This window comes from Corvus moneduloides, chromosome 6, assembly GCF_009650955.1.
Source record: "Corvus moneduloides isolate bCorMon1 chromosome 6, bCorMon1.pri, whole genome shotgun sequence".
NCBI classification, from domain to species: Eukaryota; Metazoa; Chordata; class Aves; order Passeriformes; family Corvidae; genus Corvus; species Corvus moneduloides.
In genome coordinates this window covers 32,940,193-32,962,031 of record NC_045481.1, presented here as the reverse complement: position 1 = coordinate 32,962,031, position 21,839 = coordinate 32,940,193, and the positions used below count along the sequence as shown (strand labels likewise).

At 38.0% G+C, this 21,839-nt stretch overlaps 1 protein-coding gene across 2 annotated transcripts in view; it reads left to right on the top strand.

Annotated features, from left to right (window-relative positions):
• Positions 1-21,309, top strand: part of GPR176 (G protein-coupled receptor 176) — a 37,074-nt gene extending 15,765 nt beyond the window's left edge. Inside the window, exons 2-4 of one of the 2 annotated variants that reach the window (XM_032110892.1) lie at positions 13,863-13,930; positions 15,728-15,980; positions 16,863-21,309. In XM_032110892.1, the coding sequence (XP_031966783.1) occupies positions 15,736-15,980; positions 16,863-17,970 (1,353 nt within the window). In that variant the 5' untranslated portion in view covers positions 13,863-13,930; positions 15,728-15,735 and the 3' untranslated portion in view covers positions 17,971-21,309. The remainder of the gene's footprint in view (positions 1-13,862; positions 13,931-15,727; positions 15,981-16,862) is intronic. The other variant, XM_032110891.1, reaches the window with a different exon arrangement.
• The last annotated feature ends 530 nt before the right edge of the window (positions 21,310-21,839 follow it).

The following is a 21,839-nucleotide window of genomic DNA, read 5'->3' as shown; positions in this document are numbered from 1 at the left end:
ACACAAGAAGCATCTGCTGGCAGCTTGGCTTAGGTCCTTTGTTGCAGAGAGAATTAAAAATGGTGATCAGAATAATACAGATCAGTCTCTGACTTTGTGTCTCTGGGAGGCTAATGCTCTTTTAATATTCCCAGCAGAATTTGGACTTGCCATGTGTGATGGGCATACAAGGGGCAGTCTCTTCCTCTCCCTTTCCCCCCCCATTTTGTATTTCAAAGAAAAACACCTGCGTCCCTCTTTTATGGGTTGCATTACTTTGATTTATTAACCTGATGAAAGAGTTGAAAGAGTAGAGGAAAACTGTCCATCTTCTCCCCTTCATTCTGTTGTCCATAGCAGGGAGAATCAGAGATGACCTGCAAGTCCTGCTTTCCTGTCAGGACTTGTGCCATAGTCTTAGCACGGTTGTGAAGGCAGTAAGGTGTAGCTTTGTGATTATGTTCCTCTAGACAAGTACTGGGACAGCCAAATTCATCAACAGTGGCCTGCTTCAAGAATGAAAAGGGGCTTCAGGTCCCAGTTTTGCATTTTGTGATGGTTTTATCTTTTCTGAGTAGGTTTGTTTATAATGTAAATCTTGCATTTCCTACAGAGATACTATCATCTCAGCAAAGGAAAGCTAGTTATGAAATATTTTACAACTACTTCATAAATCAGGCCGCCTGGGATCAGTGGGATGGCAAAAATAGGATATATAAAAATGCTTCCCAATTAAGTCTGCTCATTTCCAGAAAATGAAAATAGTCCATTGGTTCATTCCCCAATTCTCTTAGTGTATGGCAATATAAAATTTACTTTTAATTTCCATTTTTGTTGCAGAATATCATTATCAGGTCACATTAAAAACATACAGCCTTGAGAGAGTGGTGCCTTCTACTGATGCCTGTAAGGGAGCTTTCTGTACCCAGGCAGATACGTCTGTGGTTTCAAAACACTGCAAAAAATAAAGCTAAATGACTGCTGTCATATCGTAATGACCCCTGTGGTAGAAATCACTAGCCAAGTGTTTGATCTGGAAGAGCTGCTTTTCTTTAAAAAAAAAAAAAAACCACACAAACCAAAAACCCACAAGCAAAAAATCGAAACCCTCAGACATGTTGTGAATTAGATATGAAATAATGGATGCATTGTTTAGTCTAACCATTTAAATTCAGGAAAGGCTATTTACACATGGCAATACTTACTGCTTTATACTGTCTGATTAAGACTATTTTAAGTAGGCTATTAATAAGTAATTTATAACCAGTAATGTATATAAAAATCAAACATTAATAGTTCAATACTTTTTTTTTATTAATGCTTACACTAGATGCTTTCTGAAGAATTTATTTAACCATTGTAGTTGTCAGTTCCATTCCTATTAGCATATTTTGCCAATAAAGGTTGAAATGGTAAATTAACTTTTCCATCCTTGAAATACCAGGAGTTTTTGATTGATTGCTGTTGAGCAGCGAGGCATGAACAAAAAAATTAATAATCTCCACTAAAAATAATTTTAGAGGAATCACGGAAGTCACATAAATTCTGCTTTAGGATGCAGGTTGGGATGCCTTGCTCTCCTCAGTGTGCAGCTTCCCCTGTGTTCCGTCGAGTAGCTCAGACCAGCGATGCTCGAACGAATCAGGTTTTAACAATGCCTCTGAGTTCCGATGCAGTGATTTTTTTTTTGCATCGTTTAGTGCTAATTTCTGAAGTTAATTTTTATTGAGTAGGCTCCGGAGGCAATTGCAGACTCTCACTAAAATGCTGTGGGCTTTTTGTTTTTTCTTTCTTTACTTTCAGTCTAGAGCACATAGTGTTTAAATTTCAAGACTTTACTTGACTGATGAAGTCTTCCTCTATTGTGCTCTTAGAAAAGAGGTTGTTTCTGAATGCAATTCTCATAAATTAAAGCTTTTAAAGCAGCATTATGGCTTGTGTCACTCTTACCATGTTAGCACAAAGATCCAAATTGGTCATGAATATGGAGCATTCGCAGGTTTCTCTGTACATAGGAGTGGGTTGTCAGGACAGGGCAAAGGGTTGTCATATGGTTTCCTGTGCAGAATATTTTTCTAGGAAAGCACTGGAATGTTGCAGTCTGTCAGTAATAAATACCTTGTTTTTAAAAAACAGAAAGGGAGCGCTTCAACAGAATCTGAAAGAAATCCATATGCTAGTTTGCTAAAATGAAAGCATCTTATTGAAGACATTTTGGAACACAGGTGGCTATTTTTCCTGCTGTATTTATATAATTTTCAAAATATGAGAGATTATTAAAATTAGGCAATTTAAAATTGCTGTCACAGTGAAGTCTTCTCTTTGCTTGTATTAAACTTACCTTTGACGTTTACACAGTGATTCTCATGTGGTTTTCCCCAGTACACATCTGGAAGCAAATTGTTTTGAACAGTTACTGACAATGGGTTGTCTCCCACTGGAAAATAAGCAAGAGTTGAGGTAGCCTCTGACAGTGGATTATGCTGTTCTTTGAGTACCTCCTCATTAAGCATTACTTATGCTTGTATTGGCACTTCAGTACCTGAATGGTTTATTACAATGTCTCTTAGGTGAAGAGAATTTCTGGAATGCCTTTTTCTTAATAAGCTTTTTGAATAAAATGCCCTACTGAGATTGAATTAACATGAGCAAAACAACGCACATACATATTCATTTATTTGTATTTAAGATTCTTTGATAGTACATTCTTAGTGTAAGCATGCTGATAGTTTGCTTTTGGAACTTCAATGACAGTTTGATAACAAACCTGTGAGTAATTTTGTTACATGACATGGTTCACCATATACACTACTGTTTGTTGGTTTTTTTTAACAATTCCACTTTTTTTCTTTTTCAATTATCGTATGTTTTCGATGGGATTTTCTTGTTTCCAGTGCTAGTTTTATGTCTAGTAACTTATGCTAATAATAACCCAAACACATCCCAAATCCAAACAATACAACTGTGTTGTTTTAGTTGTAGAGTGATCTTACATTTGTATTTGTGAATGTATTTATTGAATTGTTTTTGCGGTTATTGCTGATACAAATGAGTATAATGGTGAAATAAAAGTAATCTCAAGATTGAAATAATCTTCCTCACAAATGAATCAAGAAGATATGTTTTGAAGATATATGTTTTATCATTGCATGTAAATATCTTAACGGCAGATGTCAAGAAGATGGGGCCAGACTCTTTTCAGTGGTGCCCAGTGACAGGACAAGGGGCACAAATTGAAACACAGGAAATTTCATCCAAGTATGTGGTAAAACTCCTTTACTTCGAGGATGACAGAGCACTGGAACAGTCTGCCATAAGAGTGTGTGGAGTCTCCTTCTCTGGAGATACTCAAAACCTGTCTGGATGTGATCCTCTGCAACCTGCTCTGGGTGAACCTGCTTTACCAGGGGGTTGGACTGGATGATCTCCAGAGGTCTCTTCCAACTCCAACCGTTCTGTGAAAAAACTGAAATGTTGTCCATATCAAAAATAACGTGTGGTTAAGGAAAACTAAATCTTTGATTGCTTCTGAAAGGTTTCATCTGAAAATTATCAAAACCACTGTGGTAAGGAAGAATTTAGTCTTTCATGTGCAACAGCTTAAATTGACCAAGACCAAGAAAAAACGCAGAACTGGTTTATACTGCCTCTATCTCATGTAATATTGTTACTGTGGTCTAAGAATTGCTGTCAGTATCCATTCATGACATTCTTTTAACATTCTTTTAATAAAACATTCTTGCTTTATTGTTTCTGCTGATGCTTTCACACATATTTGCTTCTGTTTGCATTTCATTCAGACTGATCTTGGTATTTCTGTTGCAGGTCTCCACAGACAAATCCCTAAATGGCTCAGGAAAGGATCCACTACTTTTTCTTGTATTAAGGTCACAAGTTGAAGTATGCCAAAACCCCTGTAGTTAAATAAACAAGAGCTTTTTCTTTGTCTCTGCTATCTTGGAAGACCTTTTGGATTTGTCATAGTGATTTTTGAGGGACTAAAATATGCAATCTTTATCTTCCTCTTCATATTCCCCCTGAAGGCACAAAGTATGTCCATGTTTGTTTTTAAGGTAACAAGACTAATTATATAGTTATTACTGAAAATACTACATCCAGGCAATGGAGGCACAACATGAAGGGTTTTCATCTGTTAATGGACACATTTTAGTCCCTTAACAGAAGAGCTGAAATCACTATTGATATTTGGCATATGTTTTTGTTGCTACTTCATCTGCTAAAGTCAAGAGAAATTGCTGGTTTGTTTTCACTTTTTGCTTGTTTTCATGTGGCATAGGGAGATACGAAACCTTTTCACCTGCTGACAGTGGATGACTCAGTACAAGAGAGGAGTAATTACGTAAATGTGTCATCTAAGTATTCCCAACCAGTGTGACATGGTAGTCTTTGAAGGAAAGCAAAAGGGACAAAGTGGATGAGAAATGTAAAAATACGAAAGACGAAATATAAGTAATACATGCCTTGGTTTGTAGCAGTAGATGGGTTGAATGTTTAATAAGCAGAGGTCAATGAAACAGCAGCTAACATCTTGGTTATTTGTGGATTTACTGGCTCTTTCACAACAAGAAATGTTTTAGAGATGGCTGCAGAGAACAGATGCAAGAACTGTGGAAAGCTTTGCTAATGAGCATGTATTTGTATATGTGTGGAGGAAAACACAGCAAGCTGTAAGTGATTTGATGCACCCACTTGCTGATTTGCCCCAATCAAACAAGTCACTGCCTGTGTGCAGTGTATCCTTTTTGGTGGAAGAGGTAGGACATGCACACATGGCTCCTCACTCTCATTTCTGCTGGAGGCTGCTGTCCTTTACAGGGTTCGCTCTATGCTGCATGGTCTTAGGTTCATTTAATTTTTACATGCAGATGGCTAATATAGGGTAGACCTTATCAGGTCATGTATATATACATATAAGAAGACAACGAAATAATTTTTTAGTTTCAGAAAATAAAACTAGAAACTAGTTTTATGTTACATTGTTCCAGCTTTTTATCATGTTTTCATATTGAAATCAGTTTGATTTTAATATGCTAAGAGGCCTAAAAATTCCATATATCAGCAAAGAGATTCTGTTGAGCTGCATCTATCAGCAAAACACAAGTTTAAAATTACATACTGCATGTGGATGATTGATGAGGGAGTTTGTGTCACCAGCACATGATATGTCATGCATTGCTGCACAGTAGTGCAATGTAACACACAGCAAAGTACTGGCAATGTTATGGCAGGTTTCAGGGTACATTATCTCCTGCTGTGCCCAGCAATTTATGATGTTCAAATATGGATATCTAATTGTATTTCTAACACTAGGGAAGAAAAGGAGACTTAAAGCAAAAATGACCATGTTCTTTTCCTTTGCCAGTATGGCAGTCATCTGGATTATTGGAAGGTTAAAAGAAAAGTTAAAAATTCTTTCCACACATCAGGAGTGTATTTGGGGTGACTGTTAGGCAGTTTTACAGCTTATCTTACTATCAGAACTATTTTGCCGCTAGATGGTGTCCAGGCCTAGAATTTAAAAAAAAATTCCTATTCTTGAGGTCAAGAAAAATGTCAGTATTTCTCCAGTTTTTGTATCTTAATCTGGTTTTTACTACAGTCAATCCTGGGCACTTGCATATTGCTCTGGATTCTAAGACATTAGTCCTAATAAGCTGAATTTCTGGCTTTTTTTTTTAATTGAAGGGAAGTGTTAAGTACTAATATTAATTTTTTTTAGTGTTTCCTGTGAAGGCATTTGAAGATTTAAAAGTTGAGGCCCATTTCACTAAACCCAGTGTTATTCTGGGTTTAACAGTGCTGTCTAACAGAGAATGGACCTGTGAACTGCTTCTTGCTGGGAGGATTTTGAGCAAAGAAAAGGGAATTCAGTTATAAGAAGAGTAAAAGAAAGCAGATTGGGACTGGACAATAAAGAAGTCCAATAGTGGAATTCTGTAACAGATGGCAGACTGTAAAAAAAAAAGGGAGAGGAAATCTGTGAAGTCTCAATCAACAATTGATTTTGTAAGTGAAATACTTGATCAAAAAAATCTAAAATTATACTTCAGGCCTCTATATATTTTAAGAAAAAAACAAACCAAGTCAAACCAAACCTCACTTCTTGCATTCTGTCAGGCCAGAAATGCCACTATTATCTTAACAGTGAAGCACCTTGCCTGCCCAGAGTTGTCCAATGGGAACACATCTCTTCTCTTTGACAAGTTGGAATAAATCTGATTCAGCTCCATAAATTTATATTTCTTCAGAGGAATGCCACACTTTGGTAACTCAATAGAATATTTTTCCATGTGATTTTCTAAATAGTATTTGATTTAGGGTCATACTGATTTTTTCAGTGTATAACTCATGGTTTATCAGATGTGTGTCAGAGTCCCAGCTCTACTTTCTTATTCTTAGTGAGTATTGCTTGAGTCCATTCACAGGGCTGGGAGGAGCAGAGAGAACCATTCATGACAGTCAGCTGGCAAGGAGGGGAAAAAGCTTGTTTCTAAATATAATGTAAATTAATCCCACTGCACAGGATGTATTAGGCATATGTAATTTCTGTGTGAAGACATCTGTGTTTGAAAAATTAAGAGCAAATATGCCCAGCTGGTGGCATGGTGAATGGTTGCATGGCAAAACTATATAAAAAATAAAATTTTGTTTGTAGTAAACGGGCACTTGGAGAAAGGGAAGCACAGGCAAACTAACGCAGGAATGATGTCAGATCTTTCTTAGTTGTATAGAGCAAAAAAAAGTCGCAGGACTGTGGGGTAGGTCAGGAAATAATTTCTGCTTTATGAAATAGCTGTTAGTGTGGTGTCTTTCAGCTACAAACTCCCTAATTTCAGCTGTAATGGCAGATGAAAATTGGGGCAAATGGGTAGGAATTTTTTTAAATCAAGAGTGCAAGATAGCCTCAATTTCCAAACAAAAGATAAAGTCTGTCTTCCAACTACTAGTAATTACCACAGGCTTTTAAAATTTTGCTCTCTGTTAAGTGTCATTCATTTTAAATTGTGTGTATTTCTCATTTTTTTCCTCAATAAGCAAGCCAGGGAAAATCAGCTACCCAGTAATTAAGTAAAATTAAAATTGTCCAGTTGGTTGTATAGGTTGCACAGATCTCACATATCCACTATACTACAATATGGCACACCAACTAATTTCTGTTATATCATGCTTATGCATCGTTGGACCATTTCTGCATTGCATTCTTGTCTGGTAACATTTTGTATGGATATAAGGGTGAAGCCAGGAGGGAGTAAGGTTCTTAACACAGCACAGGAGGACATCAGGTTGAGTGTGGAAGATGGGAAGTTGCTCCTGTCAGCTGTTGATGGTGGAGCAGCTTAAAGCCCAGGCCAAATGCTGGAGTTGCTCTAAAACACAATTTTTTTTTCACAACCTCACAAGTGCAAAACTGTCAGTCTCCTCCTGGATCTGTCCTTGGCATGTCATGCAGAGATGGCAGGGGTCCTGCAGGTTTCTCCTAAAAGAACCTTGTTAGGGACTAGGGCTGGCTTTCTAAATTAAGCATTTGTGATGTGAAAAGTCACATCTTTGTGACCTTATGTTTTAGTGGCACCAACATACCTGCCTATGCATTGCAGGTGCTTGTGGGAAGCCAGAAAAAAAGGAGCATTTGAAGAGCCATGGCTGCACTTACATAGTGAGGTTACCAACAGAAGTGTCTGCAGGCTCTCTACAAAGAAAGAGGTACAAAGAGGCAAACAGCAATGTTATTTAAAAACAAATCTTAAAACTCTCTTGTTTCCTGTGTTAAGACTGCTGTTTGCAATTAGATTCAGCACAGTGGTCAGGGTTGCTTGAGTAAATCACCCTGTTGCTTGACACAGTCCTCTCATGACAATACAGGTTCAAAATAGCCCTTTTGTGATTGCTTTATAAAACAAGGGGACAGTGGCTATTCCTCTTGTGCCAAGGATGCTGAAGAATAGACAGATTGTTCAGAGAGATAACTGGCTTCACTTGCATTCCAGGCCTTGCAGTGTTTTACTGATAACATCAGATTTGCTCTCCGAGGGTGACTGGCATGAGGCCTTGTATAAAGTGGCCAGGGGATCCACTAGATATGATCCTTTGTTGGCAAAGGAGATTCAGGATCCCATGCTTCTACTAATGGTTTCATATATGTTGATGATGTGGGCATCCAATATTTTTACCTCATCTATATCTATTCCTTCTATTTCCTTTCTCTATAGAAGTGGTCAAAACATTGGTCCCGAGGTCATGGGGGACTCTCATGGAGGTCATGTAAAATCCTTGGTTTAAAAAATTTGGTTATATTTTGGTTCTAAGTAGAACAAGCTGGTCCCTTAGGAACTGTGATTCAAAAAGTTACTAACTTTGAAAAGACTTATATTCCTGTTATGGTTAGAGCAGTACATCTGGACATTCTTTTTTCAGTTTTTCAATTTCCTAGCTTAGGTTTGAAAGGTAATGCTACACTTTGTGGCCATATTTTCCTGACAAGGGAACAATCCATGGTTCTGAAGTTGCAGATGCAATATTCTTTAAACTTGTTTTCCTTCCAAGGATCTTGAAGAATCTCAGGTTCTTTGAGAAGATTGGTTTTAAAATAGAGGCCAGGAATTCAGGCAAGTCAAGTGTACTGAAGCAAAATAAGTGGGTTTGGTTATTTTCTTGATTGGCTGAAATGATCTTGATGGCTGTGGAAGGACCGTAGTTTATCAAAAGGGAGAAAATTATTGTTCCTGTCTAGAAATTCTCTCCATTTAGTGGGATAGAAAATACAAAAGGTGAGGTGGGAAAAAGTGGCAGGGGGTATGAAGAACTGGAAGATTATCAGTGCAATGCTTTTTTATCTTCCTTCAAGTAAGCATATCTGAAAGAAATGCAAGTGGGAATACAAGACCATTAGCATGATGCAGTTACTTTAGAATCTCCCTGCAGACAATAAACATATCAAATACTAAGGACAACAGTAAAATAGAAGTCAAAATGGAAATACATTAATGATAATTTCGCATAGTGATTTTAACATTAAAAATACCATCATATCACATAAATTATGCTTTCTGTAAGTATAATTTTTAATTTCCTCATATATATTTTCTCCCTTGCTCCACCTTCAGAGCAAGTCACAGTAGCTGCTGCCAGTGGATTATGTAGGCAGGTTGTGGCCTTGGACTAACTGTAAGTGGTGCTGCAACAAAAGCCAGTGACTTACCTGTTCCTGCAAGAAAATCTTTGTTCACTTTCTGAGACTGAGCTGCTATGAACTAGCTCCTTCCATAAAATTTTTCCTACCTTGTAACTATACATGGTTGGGAACAGAAACCATGTAGACAAGTATCACTTTAAATGAAAGGCCTTCCAATATAATTTAAATCTATGCTCTGCAGGGAGCTACCCTGTGCTGGGCAAATTCCTGCTTTGTGTATTTCATTTGACCTGATAAATCTCTTACATAATTATACTTCTGAATCAATAGTTACGATGAAAGTAGGAATGTGTGAATGAGAATTCTAAGAATAGGAGTGAGAAACAACTTTAAATTAGGGAGCTCTCCTGTTTTATGAAGGGAAAAGAAAGTTAGGCATATAGCAAACCTTGTTCCAAGGTAGTTCATTTGCAGCAGACACTTCATTTTGGATATAAAACATTTGGTTGCACATATGTACAAACTGAAATTGAAAGAAATGTTCTAAAATGACAAATTAAATATTTTCCCACTATTTTTAACTGGACTGCAATTGTTATTTTAATCACTGAATTTTGAAGTTGGTAGCTAAAATGTTAGAAAAAGGTTGGATTTGGTTTCAGGAAGTTTACTTTTTGTTTTAGTTTTATGGTCTTCTTTCATCTATAAAGGTTATTCCATCAGTCTCATGGCTACACTCATACAAACTAAAATAAAAAGAATTACCAAGTATTGCGAGAATTTATCTGTGCTTGAGCAGGTTTTGGCCCACATGGTCTTCAGAGGTCCCTTCCAGCCTCAACCATTCTGTGTTTCTGTGATAAACGTGCACATTTCCTCAAGCTGTGTAAGCCAAAATGTATCCTGATATATCCATATTCTTTCTGGAGAAGAATAGGTAAACATACATCTTAATATAAAAACAGTATTTAATAGCTTCCTATCATGGGTTGCCAAAAATGTTTCCAATTAACCACTTTTTTGGAATGTGGTTTGTCTTTTGGAAGAATAAGTTCTGTGAAAAACTCTTTCGTCAAAATATTTTGAAAAACAATAATAAAGAGTTGGGAGAGTTGGGAATGTAATCTGGTGTTTCAACACAAGAAGTTTTTCCTATTCATCATGTTCATGGAGAGAGTGACTTTTTCAGTTAGTTGTTTTTAATGAACGATTTTATTGGCTAAAGCCTAGTTTCTAACCTTTTTTGTGGCTTCCTGATTTGTTTTTTCATAAAGAAGGCTGCCATCTCCTTCCCTGTGACAATGCAGGGAGCGTGGGTGGGGTACACAGAGGCTCTCTGCTAGGAAGGATGGCTGAATTCCTGGAACCTGCTCTGGAGGGAGGTGAGCAAGCAGAGGATGGCAGGTTGTGAGGAGGAGGATTTTGCTGGAGTGCAGACTTTGTTTTGATTCAATTGTGTACTGATTAAAGTTAACAAAAATGTAAGGTGGATGTCATACCCATCTAATGGATTGAGTTCCATGAATTAATTGACAAACAGCAGTATTTATTCTTTTTTTTTTGGATGACTGCATGGCAAATACATTTCTTTAGATAACTGTTTCTGGTTTCCATGGTGATCTTACTTCTGCTTGTTAAAGGTATTTTTAAGAATCTTTCACATTCTTTGAAGAGCTAAGCTCTTGCTAAGAGCTAGTACTTCAGGACTATCTCAGCTGTTGATGCCTGCATAAACACATTGCGTCTGGCAGTGAAATTCAAGGAGTACAGATTGGAGGAGAAGCAAAAGTAATTTTTGCTGCTCTGAATCAGACTAATGTAGTCTGATAACATTTCATGGTCAGAGAATGTTACTGTTTGTAGATTCAGTAAACTTGAACCACAGTAAAGGCTAGAAGGACTTCTGGACAGCATGCCATTGTATTTACTTTCTCAGTGTACTTCCATGCAACTTAATGTACTGTGTGGCTCCTTATCTATGATGTGTCTCAATTTAAAAAAAAAGTAGGGGATGACTGGAAACAACCATTTTTTCAATCTCATACAATAGAGTTGGTATATAGTACGTGGAGATTTATTGAATGCTGATAGTTATGATAATAACAGGATAAAATGAACTCTGATTGTGGCAGGCTTTAAACATGTTTCTAATGTGAAAAGAGCTGCTTCTCATGCAGTGGTTACCTTTAATATTTCCTACTTCTTTTTTACTTGGAGAAATGGTCAAAGGCACAGATGAGCTCCTTATGGGGAGCAGCTGAGGTTTGTTCAGCTTGGAGGAGAGAAGGCAAAGGGGTGACCTCATTGCAGCCTACACCTTCCTCAAGGGGAGCAGCAGAATGGGAGGTGCTGATCTCCTCTCTCTGGTGACCAGCAAAGGGACATGAAGAAATGGAATCAAACTGCATTGGGGAAGCTCAGATGGGACATTAGGAAGATGTGCTTCACTGAGAGGGTGATTGGTCACTGGAACAGGCTCCCCAGAGGAGTGGTCACAGCACCAAGCCTGACAGGGTTCAGGGAGTTTCTGGATGATGTTCTTAATCATAGGGTTTAGTTGTAGGCAGTCTTGAGAGGAGCAGGGAGTCAATGAACCTCACTTCCAACTTCAGCTATTCTATTCTAAGGTTGATATTTATGTCCTGCTCAGTCAGTCTGTGTACTGAGAAGGTTGTCAAATAATGTCAGGTATCGTAAGGGTTTTATGCAGACACAGCTCACTCTCTGAGAAGACCAAAGATATGCTTTTCCTTTTTAAATTAAAAACTCTTCATCTTTCTGCGTTAGTGGTAGAACTTGGCAATATGGGATATGCTTTGTGACATGTGATTGTTTATAAATGACACTCATGTCCCTGACAGTATTGACTTATAGGAAATTGCAAGATGGTGCATTTTCCAGCTGCTTGTTCACTCCAGCTTTTCTTGGATGCCTCCCAGCTAACCAGTACAAACCCCTTAGGAAGTCTGAATCCAAGGTAATGTAGCTCTAGACCAGTTATCCAGCAGAAACCCTTCTTGAAACTAACCCATGGTAGAAAATGACAGCTTTGCCCACTGTGAGGATGTGCAACAGCCCAGTATAGTTGTAACCTCAGGAGAATAAATTTTTCCCAGGTTCATCAGTGAATGACTAATAGATGGAGAGTCGAAAAGAGCCTCTAGACATTGTGAAAAGATTCATAGCACAATTGGTATTCAGAGCACAACTGCTCGTTGAATTGCCTTGTTGCCTGGAACAGTGTTATCCTCTTCCATGGAAAGGAGTTGCTGGGGAAAAGTGAGGAACAATGAAATGGGAAATGCTTGCAGTTTTGTTCCAAAGCTTCTTATATTTGATACCATGCAAAGTTTCTGGTGTAATTTTTCCTCTGCTTTGGGATGCATGAAGGGAAATACCTGATTTGAGGGTGTCAGCAGAAAGATTTACCAGTCTATACTAAAGCTTATCTGGTTCATTAGAGCAGTTTATTAATAGATAAATTACTTATAGTTGCGAATGAAAAAATAATGTTTCCCTGAGGGATATTCCCTGACTAATTTTCCAGTGTCCCAAGTGGACACTTCTGTCTGCTTATCCCTTTTTGCCTTTCAGGCTCTGACTTTATTTGCTATTTGAAGAGTTCTTCCTTATCTTTGAACCAATACTTTTTTTTTTACACACTTCATTCTTCCCATTTAGGATCAGTCAGAACCAGAGCTAATTTCATTTCCCTGTGACTCTGATGTATAAATGACAATATGACATAATTTGTAGAAGTAATTCAACAGCTGAGAATATGGAGTCTTGAATGAAGCTCCTCTGCAGGACCCTGAAGAGTAGCTCAGTAGTTCTCTAGAGGCTTCTGAAGTATTAATGAAAACACTTCTGATTTCTTAGAGTTTTCCATTCTTCATTTATATTAATTCTAATGCAGGTGAAACTTGCTTGGGAATTAAGGTTATAATCAATGCAATTGAAACTAGATGAAAGATCTAAATTAATGTAAAACAAACAAACAAACAGAAACACACACACAAAAAGCCTGTTTTCTCCCCTCTCCAGGGCATTGTAAAAATATACTATTACTGTTAGAAGTACTTTCTAATAGCTGGGGAGTTGGAGATACTTTTGAAAGCAAGTGGTTTGATTAACTGAGTATCTCCTAGCAACTTAGAAAGCTTAAATACAACTGATTGAATACTGCCTGAGGAATACCTTGTCAAGCCCAAAGCACCTGCCAAAACCAGGTGATGATTCCTTTCTTTAAAAGACATCAGATAGTAGAGATGTAACTCAATATTTTGTCAGTATCGAAAAGGAATTTGCATAAAACACCTGACACAATATATAGAAAATTGAATCCCAAATGATATTCAAGTACTGCAGACCAAAATAGGAGGTCTGTGAGGTAGATTTTAAAGTTAATATTGTATGCTTCTGTTGAAACAGTGCTGTTTTATCAAGAAGCAAGCAGAACTAGACCTTTTGCTAGTTCTTGGTACTTGCCACTTGCTTTTACACATTGGCCATGTGAACAAGAATATGATATTGCTGGTATTTTACGTGGCCAGCCATAGGAAAACTCTACTTGGCACATAAAAACTTGGGGGTTTTTATTGATTGGAGGAGAAATCAAGGCAAAGAATGATAGTGCCAACAGAGAGAAGTGTTGGGGGACTGCAGCTGCTTTTCTGTATCTCAATCAGCAGCTTAAGATGCTGTTTTCTCTCATTATGTCTATTTGTAGGTAACCTACAAAAACGCTAACAAATCTGCCACATAAATCAATTACACTTCAACTCAAAAGAACTTCTGGTAAGTGTCAACAATATAGAGTAATCACAACATGGCTGTTGATATGGTCTGCAGTAAGAACAATTTAACTTTGCTTGGAGGTGGGAAGCTAAACTCTACTTTGCATGCTGTCCAGCTACAGAGAATAAATGGAGTTGTCTTGTCAGGCAGTATTTGTATGCTGGTAGCTATGCTTTGACTGATCTGGTGGTACTGCACAGTACAGCTTTGGGAGAAATAAAATAAAGGAGAAAAATAATGTCTGTGAAGGCAGGGTTGGAAAGCTGGGACCAGGTTACATGATTTTGAATATGTGTGCCCCACTTAGCTGTGTTAGCAGAAATCCTGCCTCCATAGATCAGAGGGGCTGGAGAACTTGATCTAGACAGGCTGAAGCAGTTGGGGTTGTTCAGCCTGGAGAAGAAAAGGCTCCTGGGAGACCTCATTGGAGCCTTCTAGGACTTCAAGGGGGCTACAAGAGAGCTGGAGAGGGACTTTGAACAAGGGCATACAGTCATAGAACAAAGGGGAACAGCTTTAAGCTGAAAGAGGGCAGGTTTAGATTGGATATTAGCTAGAAGTTCTCTACTGTGAGAGTGGTGAGGCACTGGAACAGGTTGCCTACAGTCATTGTGGATGCCTCATCCCTGGATGTGTTCAAGGCAAGGTTAAATGAGACTTTGAGCAACCTGGTCTAGTGGAAGGTGTCCCTGCTCATGGCAGGGGCATTGGGACGAGATGTTATTAGAGGTCCCTTCCAACCCAAACTATTCCATGATTCTATGATCTTTCTAAAGACAGATTCTTAAAGGAGAGATAAAATCCTATGAGTTTTATGGTATCTTGATATGCATTAGAAAGGCCCCATGCTGTAAGAACAGATCACTTAATTTACTCTTGGGCTGATGCTGTGTGAGATAGAATCATAGGGAAATTTGTGATGGAGAACTTGTGTCTGTCATATGATATTTCTTTCTGAGATCTGGATGGAATGCAATGATAAGGGAAAAATACTGTCATAGCTAATCCTGGTTTTTTTCTGTACTTCTGTTTCACTGCCATCCATCCAGACTATTTGAAACAAATGTATAGGGCTTGCAGATCCAAAACAGTGGGTTGCATTCTGTGTATTCTTCTGTGAAGTTACGTGCATCAAGTCTTTTCTGTTCTGTTTGTCCCATTTGTTTTGTTATTAGGTACATAGAGAATGTCTTGGGGGAGGGTGGAAAGGTAGATTTCTTCTGTATGTGGCTTTACACAGGCCTGTCTGTGCCACTGAAATGTCAGTGAAAAGAAAAGCAAGCTGCTGTGATCCACTTACAAACAGATTAAAACTACATATTTATATTTATATTTTAATTATATTTGTATTTACTTAGTGTATTTTTATCTTTAAAAAAGATTTCTGTACTATTTATTAAAATATAAGCACTTTAGCCAATGTCTGTATTTGAATACTCAGGATGGACCATTTAATACAGGAATCAACGTAAGTATCTAAAAATATGGTTTGGATAATTATCTTAGGCGTTTGCCTCTGAAATCCCCTAATACATTTATTACCAGAAGCCGGGAGGAGGCAGCTGGGGTGTGATTGTTTTCGGCCTTCTGATTTATAAAGCCACTAGCCATTACAGACTTCCTAGTTTGAGCAGCATGAGGATGCAAATCAGTGATACCTGGCAAACTCCAAACAATTATTTTTCTTTGCAGTACTAGGGAACATTCAGATATGTTAAGATTATTGTTATTGGGGTTTGGGGATAGTTGTTTGTTTGTCTGTTTTCCTTTTTTTATGCTTCCTGTCTCTACTCACAGGTAACATCATGGTGCTGTGGTCGACTTGCAGAACATCGCTACTTAAATCTGTAACAAACCGATTCATTAAGAATTTGGCCTGCTCGGGGATCTGTGCCAGCCTAGTCTGTGTGCCTTTTGACATTGCTCTTAGTGCCAGTCCACACTGCTGCTGGTGGATCTATACGATGCTCTTCTGCAGAATTGCCAAGTTTCTGCACAAAGTCTTCTGCTCAGTGACCATCCTAAGTTTTCCAGCCATTGCTCTTGACAGGTAATGGGGAAAATTTGCCATGATCCTGGATTTTTCTTTCTTCTTTCTCTGTCTTGATAAATGTGGTATCACTGTCTGTAATGCACACCAGTGTTGCCACTGGAACAGCATTATCATTTGCCCTTCTCCAAGAAGACTTGTGATCTGCCTCACAAAAAACACAAACTCCTACCACTTATAATGATAAGTGTGAAGAGTTGGGTCTGTCATGAAAACTCTGTGAGCTTAAAAGTCCACAGTAGTACTCTAGTAGTAAGCAAACAGCCAATCAGTGTCTGAAATTTGAAGTGCATGTCAGAGATGCACTTTTTTATTTAACTGCACACAGAATATTCAATGTTCAGCAATGCTTTTGCTCAGGGCCTTGCCAGCCACAGTTTGTGCAAACCAAAACACCATTGTGCTTCCAATAGATGGATACATGTAATTTGTGACCAACAGCTTTTTCCAAATATCCAGAAAAAATCTGCTATAAAGCAACTTTTAAAACAATGAGTCTGGCCTTTGAATGTGACATGTGCCTCCATCATGTCTTTTGAAATTTTGAGTGTGTGCAATGTCCTGTCTAGTTTACAAGTAAGTAAATGGTGAAATTTTCAAAATAATATTCATATGCATCAGCCAAAGTGATGTATTGAAAGAAATTTTCACCACCAAAAATATAGCTTGACATTTAAATATTCAGGTTTTTTCTACAGACAGACCTGAAAAGGCAGACCTTTGGGGGGTTTTTTGTATTGTTTTTGTTTTTTTTTTTCCTTTCATAAACAGGTAGTCAGTTGGCAACTCAGTTAGGGATTTGGAGCTTTATGCTCAGATGGCTCCTGAGAGGTTTCTCTTAAGCAGTATGCTCATTAAAATAATTTTTTTTTTTTTTGACAGATACTACTCTGTTTTGTACCCTCTGGAAAGAAAAATATCTGATGCAAAATCCCGAGACCTGGTTATCTATATCTGGGCCCATGCAATAGTGGCCAGCATTCCAGTATTTGCTGTGACCAATGTGTCTGATATTTATGCCATGTCCACTTGCTCTGAATCTTGGAGTTACTCCCTTGGCCACCTGATATATGTCATCATCTATAATATCACCACTGTGATTGTACCAGTGGCTGTGGTATTTCTCTTTATGATTCTTATTCGCAGAGCGCTGAGTGCCAGCCAGAAGAAAAAAGTCATCATAGCTGCATTAAGGACCCCTCAGAATACAGTTTCTATCCCATATGCCTCCCAGAGAGAAGCTGAGCTCCATGTCATGCTGCTTTCTATGGTTACGATATTTATCTTCTGCAGTGTCCCCTACGTGACTTTGGTGATTTACCGCACTATACTCAATATTTCAGATATATCAGTCTTCTTGCTCCTCACCGCTATTTGGTTGCCCAAGGTCTCTTTGCTAGCCAACCCTTTATTATTTTTAACTGTTAACAAATCAGTACGGAAGTGTTTAGTGGGGACAATAGTACAGCTGCACCGAAGGTTTAGCAGGAGAAACATTGTCAGCTCGGGTGGTATTGCAGATGATAATCTGGAGCCCAGTGTCCATTCAGGAAGCCAGCTTCTGGAGATGTTTCACATTGGGCAACAACAAATCTTCAAGCCTACGGAAGATGAGGAGAATGAGACCAAATCCATTGGCTCTGGTGACTTTCAACGGAAAGAAATTCCTACCGCCAGTTTAGAGCTAGGACAGACTTTGGTTCACAGGTTTATACCACAGACGATTGCAGACTCTGCAGCTCAGGTGGCCCTAGCTGTGCCCACAGAGGCTGACACAGTAAATGACAAGTATTCCATGCAGTTTGGTTTCGGACCCTTTGAGCTGCCTCCACAGTGGCTCTCAGAAAACCGAAACAGTAAGAAGCGACTCCTGCCTCCTTTGGGGAATACCCCTGAAGAGCTAATCCAGACAAAACAGCCTAAGTGTAAAGCAGAAAGAAAAGTCAGCAGAAACAATAAAGTCAGTATCTTTCCCAAGGTGGATTCCTAGTAAGAGCAGGAGTTTTAAGTGACAGAGGAAGGTCACTTTCTATTACATGTTTGATCCCATGGATCTTTATTATGTTGAAATTTGTTACAGCCTGATTTTTTTTGCCAAATATAAGTTAAATGAACAAACAAAAGAAAAACATATATACAAATGTTCCTTATTAATATGAAATACTTCATGAAAATAATATATCAAATGACGGAAATTTGTAATTTTATCTCTGAAATCCTTACAATGATACCTGTCTTATTATTAACTTTCAAAAGTACATATGGATTTGGCAACTCTTTTTATAGCTGGATTATGGAAATATGGCAGTTGGTTTTCTGGGAAACCTCATGGTATATTAAAATGGACTGGGTATCAAAGTAACTTAACAGGAGAGGCTGTAGAGAGCAGAAGACATGCAGCATGGGTAAGTCCTACTCTCCTGCAAGTAGACACAGCAAGATTCTGCACATTTCATTAATGAAGTAAGATGGACTATTAAGTGCATTTGTTTTCTGTTAAGCGCATTTATTTGATCAGTGTTAAAACTTGCTGGATGTTTTTGCACAAATTAGCTACCAAGCGTTTGCCAAACATCTAAATTATTTTAAAACCTAAACCGATGTTTTTTGGCTTAAAACATCCACAAAGCCAAGAATACCCAAATCATCATGTGTGTTAAACCTGAGAAAGACTTTTTTTTATAAAGATCCCACATATAGTCCTGTAGTTCTAAGTAAAAACTGGTTTGGAGACCATGAAGGACAAATCCAAATATATATGTGCTAAGAATCTTGTGATAAAGGGCATGTACAAATGTCCCTAAAGTGTAATGTATGTATTAAGTAACTGTGGGGTAAGCCTTCAAATAAACTAAGCTGCTGGTGCACTCTGCTGTTTTCTTACGGGACAGCTAGCAAATGAAAGAAGTGGGGGTGAAATGCTAGTAGCCTTTCTCTGAGTACGACAGTCTCAGTTTCCAAGTCTGTCTCTCACTCACACACAGAGAGACTCACAGAGAGGGATTCTGAGTGTTTCAGTGACAACTGAACTGTTGGGTGAAGAAGCTGGTAACAGACCTCAAAAGGCAAAGGTTTATTAATGCTGTTGCTCCATATTGCCAGAGGTAGAGAGGTTTTCCTCCTATCTTCACAGATACAGATACCAACCATGCTGCTCCACTCTTCTTGCAGAGTAGAGCGCCCAGTGTATGAACACAAGACTTGCAAATCTGGTGCCTAATTCCTGAGTCACAGTCATGCCAACCCTGGTATCAGCTCAGCAGCCTTTCTGTGAGAGTTCAGGCATTGTGCTGCCGCTTGTCTCCCAGCGTAATCACAGGCATATTGTCTCATTTATACTGAATGTGAACTTTAAACTATGTCTGTTAGGTGACCTAAAACTACTGCAGCCCTGGTATTTTCATTCTTGTTCAGTTGCAAATAGTCTTTCATCTGCACTCACTGTTGTCTCTGTGGGTAGTTTCTTAAAAGCACAGTCTTGTAACACCTGTTTACTCCTTGTGGTTTTCCTGTACTTCAGCCCTTTGCTGCATGTTGAACCTTTATCTGTGGTTACTGTCTGTTTATGAAAGTAGTTTTCTTTAAAGCATATTTTAAAAGGGACAAGGTGAAGAATCTTGAAAAGTTCACAGTAACTTACTAAATCCAACCAGTTAATCTTAAAAGTGAGAAAAAATTCTGCTAAAGCAGAATGTACCTTTTCTTCCTTTGACATGTTTGAAGGAAGTCACCAGCTTCTGATGGCTCCAAGGTGGTATTTCTACAAGTCATTAAAAGCAAATGTTTTAATAAAAATGTATTTAAAGAAAAGTGTATAAATTAGTGTGTAAAATATATTTTTCTCCATTTCCTCTGTGGTTTCAGTGCACTTCATTTCTTGCTAGTTCAAGAGCTTCTCAGCTTGGGAGTGAGGAACAGTCTTCAATGGGTGGTGGGAGCCTGAGCTGCCCTTCTTAGATACAGAGATGAGAAGATAGACATAGCTTGCCTGAAATCAGACAGAAGAAAGATTCCAGAAAAAATTCGTCCTTCTGTGGCAGAGGTGGAGAAGTACCACAGCACACATTTTTTTTGAGTGTCAATAAAAAGTAATTTAATGGAGTGTTTGTTTTTCCAAAGTTAGTGAAAGAACAGGTGCCATTGAGAAAATCTTGAAAATCTAAAAATCAAAGTAGGAGTTGTAGTTTCCTTATGAATTTTAGCTAAGTTTAACATTCATGTCCCACTTACATATAGGTACTGCTCAAAATCTCTGTGATTACTGAATGTGGATAAATGTTGACTCAGATCTGAAGTCCTTTGAGGAAAGCAAACTTGGTTTTGTCCTTTTCAACTCTCATGTTGAATGAAATACCACTGATAAATTTAAAGAGTTAAATTGTATATAAGTTTGTGTTATATCTGGAAAGTGAAGGGTTTGTGATGGGTTTTTGCTGTTGAGAAAAAAATACGTCTTTCTTTCAAAAAGAATACATGTAAAAACTTGATTGTATTTTTTTTAGCTGATTGTATCCAAAGACATGGAAACCCTTCAACAAAAAATTAACTACAATGGCTTTCCGTGCCTCAAGAATTAGTTGAGAATATTTTTTTAGTCCATCTTTCAGCAATTTATCCATGCAAATGTTTAAAAGAAGTGGAAAAAATTCACAAAAGCACATCTTTTTTACAGAAAAAATAATCTGTGTAAAATTCACAAAGTAGCCTCTATGCTAGAATTGCCATCAGAAGACAGTAATCCAGGAAACTTTTTATGCAAGATGGAATATTTCACTTGTAGAGTTTCATTTTTAACTCAGTTTAAGACAGTAGTAGCTTTGAGTCATTACTGGTGTCTCTTGGATTGTTGCTCAAATAATCTGACTGGGCAAAATGTTTTCCAGTCTCCAACATGGAAAAAAAAAATCAAGTCTTGTTATAACATCACATAAAAGTTAGGCAGAAGTGAGTTTTGGGGTGGTTTTTGGTTTTTTGGTTGGTTGGTTTTTTTTGTAATGATGGTAGTTTTTAACCACCACAGGTGTTGGTAAAATAAATGTTTCTAGATTATTGAAGAACAAATGTGAAATACAAAGCAAAGTCATGGGACTTTTAAGAAGAAAAAGCCTGGGGTAATTTGGCTTGTGCAAATAGATTTAAAGGCTGAATCTTACTACTGGAGAATAAACTTGGAGGAAGGAAAGATAGAACCCATTATTCTAGCACAAGGGAGGAAAATAGAGCTCACATTAAACAAAGAAGGAAGTTGTTTAAAAAGGATGAAAAGACTACGAGGACAATGTCAGTTTATTGTTCTGAGATATCCTTAAGAAATATTGTTAAATTCAAACAAACATCATGTAAAAATTAAAAAAACCCCAAACCCGAACCCAATGAAAAACCAAAACAGTCCTTCAGTACTAGATAATGGTATGTTGGTGGAATACTTAAAAACATGTATTTTCTCTGTGAGGAGAAAGTGGACGATTTTTAAAAGGAACCATAAGAAATACCAAATGAGATCCAGTTCCTGAATATACATCTGTTAATGCAAACCAGGGTTTCTCTAGCAGCAGTTCTGCATCCCAAGGTTCCCTATGCCTAAGCATAATGCGCTGAGATGGTGATTTACTCCAAAAACTCCTTTGTGCACACTACTTGACTAAGCGGTATTATAACTTCTTGGCCTCCATTTCTGTAAAACTAAACCCTCTCCTTTTTGCCTGGATCACATCCTAAGCCACAGAAGAATGTCCTGAGACACTTGCAGGGTTGAATTGTTTGGGTTGCCTGGCACCTTTTTGGTTGCAAACTCCCAACACTCTGCACCTGTAGCACTAAGGCATTTCAGCACAACCCAGTCCATCTTGAGCTTCTGCT